Source organism: Ostrea edulis, chromosome 2 (genome assembly GCF_947568905.1).
Source record: "Ostrea edulis chromosome 2, xbOstEdul1.1, whole genome shotgun sequence".
NCBI classification, from domain to species: domain Eukaryota; kingdom Metazoa; phylum Mollusca; class Bivalvia; order Ostreida; family Ostreidae; genus Ostrea; species Ostrea edulis.
The window spans coordinates 43,628,636-43,641,371 of record NC_079165.1 but is presented as its reverse complement, the minus strand read 5'-3'; the positions used below and the strand labels follow the sequence as shown (position 1 = coordinate 43,641,371).

At 33.2% G+C, this 12,736-nt stretch overlaps 2 protein-coding genes across 2 annotated transcripts in view; one reads left to right on the top strand and one right to left on the bottom strand.

Moving 5' to 3' along the window:
• The window catches only part of LOC125667049 (centrosomal AT-AC splicing factor-like), a 16,408-nt gene extending 6,833 nt beyond the window's left edge, over positions 1–9,575 (top strand). The window contains exons 6-9 of the mRNA XM_056154125.1: positions 1,787–1,912; positions 2,944–3,064; positions 3,862–3,994; positions 8,890–9,575. Coding sequence (XP_056010100.1) covers positions 1,787–1,912; positions 2,944–3,064; positions 3,862–3,994; positions 8,890–9,514 — 1,005 coding nt within the window. The 3' untranslated portion in view covers positions 9,515–9,575. The remainder of the gene's footprint in view (positions 1–1,786; positions 1,913–2,943; positions 3,065–3,861; positions 3,995–8,889) is intronic.
• On the bottom strand, positions 9,576–12,736 carry LOC125667095 (IgGFc-binding protein-like). Its single transcript, XM_048900447.2, has 3 exons — positions 12,210–12,736; positions 11,639–11,677; positions 9,576–11,436 (listed from the first exon to the last, which is right to left on the bottom strand). The coding sequence occupies exons 1-3, from the start codon at positions 12,439–12,441 to the stop codon at positions 10,235–10,237; spliced, it is 1,473 nt and encodes a 490-aa protein (XP_048756404.2). The 5' UTR covers positions 12,442–12,736; the 3' UTR covers positions 9,576–10,234.

Genomic DNA, 12,736 nt, shown 5'->3' with positions numbered 1-12,736 from the left:
GTCAGTATAATTACTTCTACAGTAGTCAATATAATTACTTCTACAGTAGAGTAGTCAATATAATTACTTCTACAGTAGAGTAGTCAATATAATTATGTCTACAGTAGTCAATATAATTACTTCTACAGTAGTCAATATAATTACTTCTACAGTAGAGTAGTCAATATAATTATGTCTACAGTAGTCAATATAATTACTTCTACAGTAGTCAATATAATTACTTCTACAGTAGAGTAGTCAATATAATTACTTCTACAGTAGTCAATATAATTACTTCTACAGTAGAGTAATCAATATAATTACTTCTACAGTAGTCAATATAATTACTTCTACAGTAGTCAGTATAATTACTTCTACAGTAGAGTAGTCAATATAATTACTTCTACAGTAGTCAATATAATTACTTCTACAGTAGAGTAGTCAATATAATTACTTCTACAGTAGAGTAGTCAATATAATTACTTCTACAGTAGTCAATATAATTACTTCTACAGTAGAGTAGTCAATATAATTACTTCTACAGTAGTCAATATAATTACTTCTACAGTAGAGTAGTCAATATAATTACTTCTACAGTAGTCAATATAATTACTTCTACAGTAGAGTAGTCAATATAATTACTTCTACAGTAGTCAATATAATTACTTCTACAGTAGTCAATATAATTACTTCTACAGTAGAGTAGTCAATATAATTACTTCTACAGTAGTCAATATAATTACTTCTACAGTAGTCAATATAATTACTTCTACAGTATAGCACGTCTATTTTAACAGCTGGGATTTTCTGACAGAAAATGAAAGTAGAATGTAAATACCTGGTATAAGAAATAAACTTCATTTTTGAAAATACATGAGAGTATGAACACTAACAAACGTGTATTTTCTAAAGTGAAATTTGTTTCTTTTAAAAATATACAAAATTATTCACGAGAACCTTATTTTCACATGAAGCCAATGTTTTATTTTGTTTACAGTATTTAAAGGTACAAAGACTGATTGATAGTATTGGTAATAGAGAAATAGAGAAACAAGCTGTTTTGCAAATACATCATACATGTAGATGTATATTTTACTTAAAAGATGTGAATGGTGTTTTAGTATTTTATTTGGTATTTCAGTATTTAGTGTTTTGTTCTGTATAATGAATGTAGGTTGTTTTAGTATTTTATTTGGTATTTCAGTATTTAGTGTTTTATTTGGTATTTCAGTATTTAGTGTTTTATTTGGTATTTCAGTATTTAGTGTTTTATTCTGTATAATGAATGTAGGTTGGACCTGGTGTCATACCATTTGATTTATCAGAAGTCATGATTACTATAATTAGAGCTATGCATCAGAAAGTGTCATAGAATGGAATTAATGAAGAACAAAGGAGACATACTGGTAGTCTACTCCAATCTGTAAGGGACACTTAATCATAATTATCTTCTCCCAGTTAGACAGCAATGTCTGGATTTTATGATATTATAAATTTGTAAAGTTTTTTTCAGTTTTTACTACATATTAGTAAATGTACACATATTTTGGTACCTAAACTTTGAATTTTTTTGTTAAGAAATATACTTTGTATTCTGGATCTTGACTAATCCAGAGTTTTTATGGTACTAAACACTGGATTAGACAAGTTTCACTGTAATAAGCTCGGACTGCATTTGATATTGTACAATTTGGAAGGTAGGATATTTATTTTGTGAATGTATTGGTGCATAGCTCTAATTATAATGAGAACTAGTAATGAAACAGTTGACAGTTTAATTGTACTTTGTTCCTAAACAAAAACACAGCCACAGATTATAGAGAGTACACACTCTGACAGAAGCACTCTGAACTATATCAATCCTGGAGCTGTTATAGAGAAAAAGGCCACCCTGCTAGCCAAAGGAGATGGGGTGACATTTATTGGTAGTCATGTGAGTTCTATTTATACCAGTGTGTATGTTTATTGGTAATCATATGAGTTCTATTTATATCAGTGTGTATGTATATTGGTAATCATATGAGTTCTATTTATTGAAGGAATGAAAGTACTTTTTATTTGTTTTATACGATATAAAGTAAGTTGGGGCAGTTAACGCATTATAAACCACGAAGTGGTTTATGTAATTGTATAAATTGTCCAAACTTACTTTATATCACATAAAACAAATAAAAATTACTTTCATTGCTTACAATTTAATTTAGTAAACCGCGTTTGATATTATTTGATGGATAATTCTAAAGAAAATATCAATTTTATAAGACACGGACCAATATCGCGGTAGCAACAAAATGGAAAGTGAACGGCCAAACGTATTATAACATCATTCCTATAACGTCATATAGTGAGACTAAAGGGCAGCTTTGATTATACGATATAAAGAATGTTGATCAAGTGAAATGAACCAATCAAATTGCGTGTAACAAGTAAACTTAAATTATGCCAGTGTGTATGTTTATTGGTAGTCATGCGAGTTCAGTTTATCATATATACTAGTGTATGTGTGCGGATAATGATAACATCTAGTTTAGAATAATTTTGAGAAATAGAATTGTACATGTACTTCATGATACTTTAAAATTATAAAGTGAGATCTAAAATGTTCAATTCTTTATGCACTATAAAAATTTTATATGTAGGAAAATCTTTGATTAATGGTTGTAATTGTTTCTGGTCCCTGGACTTTCTTTGGTATATCTGAAATCTTTGTTTTGTACAGACATACATTAGAACTGAAATCTTTGTTTTGTACAGACATACATTAGAACTGAAATCTTTGTTTTGTACAGACATACATTAGAACTGAAATCTTTGTTTTGTACAGACATACAACAGAACTGAAATCTTTGTTTTGTACAGACATTCAACAGAACTGAAATCTTTGTTTTGTACAGACATACAACAGAACTGAAATCTTTGTTTTGGACAGACATTCAATAGAACTGAAATCTTTGTTTTGTACAGACATACAACAGAAATGAGGGCAACATTCACTCTGGGGCTGCTCCTCCATGGATGTTGTCCACAGATAATGAGACAAAAAGTAGCGAGATAGGCCCAACAATGGACACCTACAAAGCCCACGGTATGTATTGCTATGTTGTAGCATTTCTCTGTGTTACGTAAGCTCACAGTATTTTTTCCATTTGAGTAGATCAAACCTTTCCTTTTTCTATGGGAAGACCTTTTGAAACATTGGTTTAGTTGAAGTTTCCACAATTTGCAACTATTACTACTAATATCCACAGAATGATACTGGATTTTGATTTCTTACAATTACTAGTTATCAGTCTTCACACAGCTTTACACTCTGCAGAAATTCTAGAGAATTTGCAACATATCTGACATTACTCTTATTGAAACTCATATTGGGTCTGATTTAGTGGAGATGTATTTAGAGCAGTGTTCCACTACTTTGTATGACCTATTTCATGTTAGTGTTCCACTACTTTGTATGACCTATTTCATGTTACAGTGTTCCACTACTTTGTATGACCTATTTCATGTTACAGTGGTCCACTACTTTGTATGACCTATTTCATGTTACAGTGGTCCACTACTTTGTATGACCTATTTCATGTTACAGTGTTCCACTACTTTGTATGACCTATTTCATGTTACAGTGTTCCACTACTTTTTATGACCTATTTCATGTTACAATGTTCCACTACTTTGTATGACCTATTTCATGTTACAGTGTTCCACTACTTTGTATGACTTATTTCATGTTACAGTGGTCCACTACTTTGTATGACCTATTTCATGTTACAGTGTTCCACTACTTTGTATGACCTATTTCATGTTACAGTGGTCCACTACTTTGTATGACCTATTTCATGTTACAGTGTTCCACTACTTTGTATGACATATTTCATGTTACAGTGGAAAGAGAGAAGAAGAAGAAACTTCCTGCTAACCGTGTGGGTGCCAAGTTTGACCACCAACAGAGCACGGATCAATCATGGCTGCCATCGTTTGGACGAGTTTGGAGTAAAGGAGGCAGACAGCAATCAAAGTAAGTCTGGTGCTAATAGACAGCCGATGGGGAGTTAAGTCTGGTGCTAATAGACAGCCGATGGGAAGTTAAGTCTGGTGCTAATAGACAGCCGATGGGGAGTTAAGTCTGGTGCTAATAGACAGCCGATGGGGAGTTAAGTCTGGTGTTAATAGACAGCTGATGTGGAGTTAAGTCTGGTGCTAATAGACAGCTGATGGGGAGTTAAGTCTGGTGTTAATAGACAACTGATGGGGTGTTAAGTCTGGTGCTAATAGACAGCTGATGGGGAGTTAAGTCTGGTGTTAATAGACAGGCGATGGGGTGTTAAGTCTATAGACAGCTAATGGGGAGTTAAGTCTATAGACAGCTGATGGAGAGTTAAGTCTGGTGTTAATAGACAGCTGATGGGGTGTTAAGTCTGGTGTTAATAGACAGCTGATGGGGTGTTAAGTCTGGTGCTAATAGACAGGTGTTGGGGTGTTTCTTTAGAATAATTTTTACACCCCCTCCCCCACCAGCTTTTGATCAATCTAGGTCTTTGTTTTAGAGCACAACTGTTTTTTTATACTTCATCTATTTTCTACATACTCTATGAATATTGTAGATAAAGTGTAGAAATCGAAAACAAGGTGTTTTATTTAGCAATTGATTTGGTTTTGGGTGTTCTAAAACTAGTGAAATTTATACATTTCTTGACAAATTACTTTAGTATTTTTCACATTCTTGAATACGAGATATTTATGAATAAAAATATGTACTTGGAAGTGAGATATTTCAGGTTCATTGTGTACAAGCTGATGACCATATTATATATTCATGTCAACAAAAAATGGCAGCTGACCTAATCAGTAAAAATTTTACATTCACAATTTCAGACAGTTGTCTGTCTATCTATGTTACTTGCGATGATGATTAAAAGCACAGTGGTGTTTTAAATTCAATGTCATGCACTGTTGTTTACTGGAATTGAAGCAAATCATGATAAAATGACCTCAAACTTTTGCAGTATCAACTTTTGTTAAAGATGACTGTATTCTTTGTTTTTGTCAAGAATCTGAATGACTGTAAATTGTACTTGTACACAGTGAGGTTGGTGTTTTGATTAACTTCTTAAGTTCAAGATTTCATCATAAACTTACGTTAAGATAAAGATTTGTTTTACCAAACTACTTTACTTAAGTTTTGTCTAAAAATCATTGTAACTTTACAACAGCCTTTGGGCTATCCTAAGTTTAAATATTTTTCTTTAGTTGTTTTCTTTCATCTAATTAAAAATTGTTGCCCTAATGCTGTTCCAGGACATTTGAGAGAAGAGGAAATCAAAATCTCCCCATCATCATTGGATTTTAACTACTGAAGAAAATATTTAATTTATTATATTAGAGCCTTATATCTTAGTTAGAACTTAGGAAATTTTTAAGTCAGAATTTTTTTCATACGATGTTTAGTGTAACAAATAACTCTTCTTTGTCGTGCATGCACACAACTATTAAAGTAAGATGATACAAAGTAATTGTATTAACCTGTTTTGTCATTAAGAATTTTTTGTTTATGGAGATACCCTCTCCATAAACAAAAAATAAGTTTTTAGAACTTGTGCCAAATCCCATTTATACCATTGATACAATAGAATATGTTCAATTCAACTTTTGCTGTTTTGTTGTATACTATCTCTTGATAAAAACATTTTAAAACTTTCAACATGACAAAACATACACATAATGAATACTGTGTAGCAGGCTTTTTCTTTGGTGTTTGTTTTGCGAATTTAAAACATAAAGGTATGTAAATAATTTTGATGATTGTAGAGGAATATCTATATGTTAAAGGGTTTATTTGCCAACCAAATTTGACTTTCATACTTTTGTTTCAAAATTAAATGCATTTCAGACAAAAGCCCCAATACAACTCAGTTGTTGTTCTCACTTTGACCAAAAGGGTGTTGATTTGGAATGATGACATCACAGAGATGATGTGTTTCAGCTATTTTTGATACTAGCATTTTGACATAAAAAGGCTATTTTTTGTCACTTTTTTTCTTGAAAACATCAAGTGCAAGCTTGGACAAACTTTGTATTCATACCATAGATAAATCTTTCCAGTACACTTATGTGATAGAACCAGGAGGCCTAGGTTTGAATCTAGATCTCGGAACTTTGTCCAACCTAATACACTTATTGATAACATAGCTAGTGGCTATTCTATCGCCAAGTGTTCAACATTAAAAGTGAAAGTCACAAGTATTTTGGATATAGCCTTAAAAATGGAGTTCCCTTGTCATGGTAAGGGATTGCATGATAAAGAACCCTCACCACTACAGCCATAAGTGCCATTTAAAGTTCAAAATTTGTGTTACTTTACTGAAAGCTGGTGGTGTTTGTACATGAGGGGAAAATTCTCAAATACATGTAGGATGTAAAACAACATACACAGAAACAAATGTGATAAAAAAAAATTGTTTGTCCAAAACTGTGTTGTATGTTTTGTGAAAGAAAAATGTTCACAAAATCCACATTTTTACTAAATTTGATGAAAACTGAGAAACTGCATCACTTTAGATGCTATGTACTCCAAATAACAATAAACATCAGGAACAAAATATTTGAAACTGAAGAACTACACATGCTAACTCTGGATTCCCGTCTACATTTTCAACTGTATATTAAAAAGCATAGCAATTTTAAATGCTAATGATAGTTTTTAAAATGGAAATTAGGATCCATTAGTAATTGATTATCAACTTTAACACGTTAACCTCATTTGCAATTGATCAATTTCGCTGTATTTTGGTCTGTAAACATACCCCCCCCCCCCGGTGAAACATCAAAAGTTTTGGTATAAATTTGCTGAATGACAATTTATAATACCTGCAAAAATGAATTTGCGTTTCATTGGGGGGAGGGGGGGTTGGGGGTTATGAAAATATATCCGTTTTCCATTGATTCCTATAGTGAAATACGCGATTTTAACCCAAATCATAGAGTTATCTTTCTTTGTTTTGCCAATTATATCGAAAATTCATATAAATATCTATGTTGACATAAAAATCATTTTAAAATGATAAAACTTTTAGAATTGACCAGAAGGTAGGCGGCGACACAATACTATCGTTCGCAGTTCTTTGGCATGATCTCTTTATGAAACAAAAGATTTAGTTTTCCTTCAATGCTTTGAAATTTATAGTTTTATGGGGGAGCAGAAAGACTGTTATCATACATAGTCCTTTAATGATTTAATTTAGATCTGTATATATTAAAATAAAAATGGGGCTTAAAGAGGGTGTTGCACCAAGCAAGAATTTTCCCTAAGCGGAGCTCCGTGCCAGCACTCGTGACGTAAAACTGAGCTTCATCCATATTTATACTCTTATTGCGTATTTGCCATTGAAATACCTGTAGGATTCCCCAGTACTAAAGACGAGCCTAATACATTTCATGTGTCAATACATTATACATGTAGTCTAAAGATAATTTTTGAAATCGTGAAAATTAAATTGTCTTTTTTTTTCCTTCTGAGTATCAGATACAATGTATACGTTACATGTTACGAGTGTATCGGTTATTTAATATTCTATACTACTACAGTCTAAAAGCTTTTATGTATTATTTTCTACAACCAGAAGTTAGCAACTGTACATAACTCTGACCACAAAACAAAATATGAAAAGTTTAATACCATTAAAACAAAAATCAACATAATTCAAACTACATGCATCTGAAAACATTGATTCACCATTACAGCAATTTGCTACTGCAATACATATCATCTTATCCACTTAAACTGTTTAACGGTTATTTACCTTGTTTGGTCTTAAAGTTTCTCTTTCAAAGCTTTGCAAAGTTCACAACGTTTTTCATAAAAGGCACCATGCTTTTGTCAACGCTTTCACTCTGAAAAACATACAACCTTGACTATAAATCCTATTCACAAAATAAAAAGTGTCCAGTTTGGAAGCTTATTTCCAACTCGGTACATTGTAATAAAGAGAGATTTGACAAGAAACGTTTATAAAAACTAGAAGTTTGTTTCAATTAAGAAAAAAGATCTAAATGGAAAACGTAATATGAAAAAAAAGTGTTCGTGAGGGATTCGAACCCGGTCGTTTTAAAAAAGAAATCATCGTTACCTATAAAAGTCGAAGACCTTACCCACTGAACCACGCAGTAGAACATAAATTATTAAGGAACATTAACGTACATGTGAAGTTGAAAATATTATCGGTGAAGTCATTTCGATTTTTTGAAATATACAACAACAAAAAATGCGCTTGTGAAACAAAATTTCAAAGCGACAGTCTTTTAGTGAAAGACTTGAAGAACATGTTTATGCTGATTTTATTTTGTTTCACGGAGGCAGTTTTTCTGAAATTCGGGGATACCCCTCCATTTTATTGCTAAAAATCATATAAATCGCTTATTGATTGATTTAAACTCTAATTATTTTGGCTAATTTTTGTCAATACACGTCTTTTAAACTTATTTTCACAAATATTTGAAGCAAGACAAAAGTTCCAATTGGTTTTATCATAAATTTGAAGAACTTGATTTTATCGATCTTTTATGCAACACCTTTAGGGAAATAAACATGAGACTGCAACACTTTCTTTGGTTAAGCTTAATACTGTATTTGGTGGCTATTGCAAAAATAGTACAAAATAAGCACATCATTTAGTATTATGAGGATTCAAAAACAATGGAAGCATGGTTATAAGTTTCTAGATAATCAACTGCAATTTACACTGTGCTGTCATCGTTCTTATATCTCCATGCTACAAACAACTTTGACATCATTGCTCAAGAGCTTGTAGCGAACACACCCCAAGAGAGCAATGTGTATTCAAATTGCACACTTCTAGCATTAGAAATGAATTGAAAGTAGGTGTACATTTTAGAACAGAAATGTTTGTTTTACAGAAAGTATTTCCAGAGACTGCACTCCACAAAGAAGGTGTCAGCCATTTCCACCCATTCAGCAACCAAGACGTTTACGACCACTGGAACTGTTTTATCCACTATAACTCACGATGTTGCAGATGACAAAAGTACAGTGAACAATCGGGGTAATCATTTCAATGGTGGGTGTTCATTTCTTTCCGATCAAGACCCAAATTCCACACAATTTTTGCAAGTTGCCATGAACATGGAAAATCAGAGTGACTCATCTACATTTCCAAGTTATAATGGACGTGGAATCAATGGAACCGTGGAAAATTCTGCATTCATCGCAAGAAATGTCAAACCTTACGTGAAAAAACATCGGACTGAAAATTCAACATCAGTCAGTTCAGTAAATGTTGATTCATATGCCCTACATAATGACTTCTATGCATTTCAACTTAAGAGTCAAAGTGGTGAGGATTTTTCCGTTATGAATCATTCATCCGTGTCTAGAAATGCGAAACCATACATTAGAAAACGACATGCAGAAGAGACAGGGTCATTGGGTTCAAAACCCGTAGATTTTATCCCTGTAATACCAACACCGATTTTGAACATTGAAACACATTCCTCAGCTTCAAAACTGAAGAAGTTTTTCTGATTATATTTCGTTTGTTTTGTTTGTGAATTTATTGTCTGATTTTTAAAGAAAAGAAAGCTTCTGAATATGTTGGTTTTTTATTCAAATTACGAACACATAGAAAAAATTGCTTAAAGAATATATATGATTATGTATATAAAATAAAATTTCAACAAAAAACAAATACTGAATCACAAAATTGATTTCACAGCACTCAAGATAATAAGGACCATTTAGCAAATCTCGGCGCATTACAAACTTTATTACACCAAAGAAAAGTCTCGATGACCCCCAGAAAGATTTCATATGGAGGTAGTATGTACAGTTAGAATTGGCTGATAAAATGTGTAAATCGAAGACAATTTTAACTTTCTGACCTGCGTTATAAGGACATAAGTGCATTATGAGGACAAAAATTCTGTTTTTACAGTTCTCATAACCGTGACCCACAAACGGTATTAGATTAGAGGGGGCGTGATGTGGGGAATGTCCCGACTGATAATCTCTCTCTAAAACATTCCTCACAATTCAAAAGACAGTATTGGATTTATAACTACCTAAAATAGTACATATTTTAGCCTTTACAATAACATTATGGTGTATTTTCTCAAAAACATTGTGAGGACGTCCTCGCTGAACAGGTTTCGCTGACTTGTGAGAGAGAGGGGGGGACTCAGTGTGACACTCTGTATGACTTGGACTGCAGGAGAATTTCTATACAACAGCAAATTTAAGGATGAATTACTTTAATCTAAGTCCAGCTGGATATCCATATGAAATTCTCTCACTAGTTCCGTATCCATACAGAATTAGACCAAATGTCATATCTGAGTCTGTGTGATAGATATGGTGAAATCCTGTGGAAACTTCAATAGTTATTGTAATGTATTCTTCCTTTGAGTCGGAGTCCGTCACAGATTTCATAGTATTTTTATATTTTTGTATAGGTTCCCTATCTATGAGTATTCCACTGATCTGAGTGGCTTGTATCGTTATAACAATGTAATGGCTAAATTGTGATGTAGATGGTGTTAAAATTCTATAGTCATTTGAGTATTGTTCCTTTGAGGGTATTAAAGTCATAAAAGTTGATTCGTACGATGAAAAAACAACAGGCATCATGATTTCGTTTGCCTTAGCAATACAAGGGAGTCCATTCCCAAAGGCATAATAGAATAGATCCGTTCCGCCACCTCTCGTCACATCTATTCCCGGGATAGTCACGCTGTTTTCATTATGGTCCTGAAATTGAAATTGGTACGTATCTTGTTGTGATTTTGCAAAGTTTGGTATTATGTATTTGAAGTCGAAATTCTTCGCCGGTATCATATATTCCATGACGCTGTTGGGTTCAAACATCGACGCATCACTAGAGCTTCCGGAAATGACAGCAATTGGATTGTTGCTTTCTATTAACCCAAAGAGGTAACCGTTTGCACTAAACTGAAGTGTTTTTAAGTCGGCTAAATGTTCAATTTTAATAACCTCATTTTCAGTATAATTAATTCCTCTCCAGGTAATGTAGCTTGGTGATGAAAGTATAGTTAATTTTATTGTGGTGTTTTTGTGTTGGGAAGCGATAGCAATGTTCGCAAAATCGCTGTTGGACAGGAGATACGTTGTCCCTAAGTACCGACTTGGAAACACAAGAAATCCTTCTGCTGCAGAACAACTGCACTGTATTACACAGTAAACACTAATGGCATGTGATGCACGAATTGTCACAGCTTTCCTGAAGATCCCATCCATGTCCATGACAACGGAGACCGGAAGTGAAACTTCTTTTCCCGCGTTGGCTGCGACCTCAAACGTGTTGTTGACTCCAGGATGTGCTGACTCAAAGACCACAAAGGCGTCTTCTTTTGCAGTGATCAATACTTGCACTTTTGAAACAGACCCCTGGCTTTTTGGAAAGGCGATAAGGAATTCTTTACCGTAATGACCTGTCAAAAATAATCGTGTTGAGAAGAAGCGTGCGAGATAAGTCGTTGCATAGGTTTAATTTTTATCTCTTAGTTTGCATGTTAAGAATATGTGCTTGACTTTCCTTGTTTGTGGGATTTGTGAGATTTTTTTTCTTCAAAGTATTCCCTTATATTATCACAATATAGAAATCCATTATTTAAAAGATAACAACCCCCTTACCATCACTATCAGAAGGTGAGGGTCCTGTAGAAGAGCAACCTGGAAAAATAATTAAGTTTAGATTAAACGCCATTTCAAAACATCTTCCTCCCAACTACCATCATTTAATACTTATACATTATATATATGTTGGAGGAAGAAACCTTACTGATATAAGTAATTTTTCTTGATATGTGTGTAAGCAGAGACGTTTACATGTATGTAATATATGTCTCTGGCGTAAGTAAAGAGAAAAAGAAAAGAATAGGCACTTGCAAATATCTCTATTCCTTTAAATTTAAAAAAAAAATGCCCAATAACCATGTAAAAACGTAGAGATTCAACTTTTATGCTCGTGAAGTGAAATGTGCATTAGCATAATTTAACAATTAGAGTGCAATTGTTTTTAAAAACAATTACAGGTATACAACTCTATTTCGTTATATGTTGTCAATGTCATCGCGTTTCCCTAAGTGAACCCGATATAGCCGCAGGCTGCAATCATGTATTTTCACACATACATCCTAATTGTCCAGGTAAAACAAATATTGACAAAGTAAAAGTACTACCATCAATAAAAAGTGTTACTTACATTTGGAAAGCTTTTGGTTGACGGAATTCAGTTCTCCTTTGAGAATTTCCATTTTAATGGCTTGGTCTTTAACAATTTGATGTAAAACATTAAGTTCTTTTCTGAGAATATCCGTTTCATCTGGTCCTGAACAGGTGTCTGTGATCGAATTTAATCTTTGACCGCTGTAAGATTCTGTCCAACACATTATCAGAAGAGCAGTCCAAAAAGCAAACTTACCGCTTGTCGCCATTACGCTAATTTATCAACTAACACAGGTGCAGCGAAAATGATTGAGAACTTTGTTACTGAGTCATTTCAACAAACCTGAATGAAATGTATGAATATTAGGTCTATGCAAAGTATACGCTTGTCATTCTGTGTACGTATTGTTTGACCTCTCGCGGATTTTGTTTATCTAAAGGATATTGGTGTGTTCATTTAGAGGGCTTGTTTTCTTAAGGTATAACATCATGGTTGAGTGGTGGGCCACTGGATGTCGGAGTACACCTTAATGTCCGATTTATCGCAAAAATTATCAAGTCGTA

Excerpts from the sequence above, each read along its gene's own strand:
- LOC125667095 (XM_048900447.2), bottom strand. The coding sequence starts at position 12,441 with ATGGCGACAAGCGGTAAGTTTGCTTTTTGGACTGCTCTTCTGATAATG. Across the intron at positions 11,678-12,209 it reads CAACCAAAAGCTTTCCAAAT|GTTGCTCTTCTACAGGACCC; the intron begins GTAAGTAACACT and ends TTATTTTTCCAG. Across the intron at positions 11,437-11,638 it reads CTCACCTTCTGATAGTGATG|GTCATTACGGTAAAGAATTC; the intron begins GTAAGGGGGTTG and ends TATTTTTGACAG.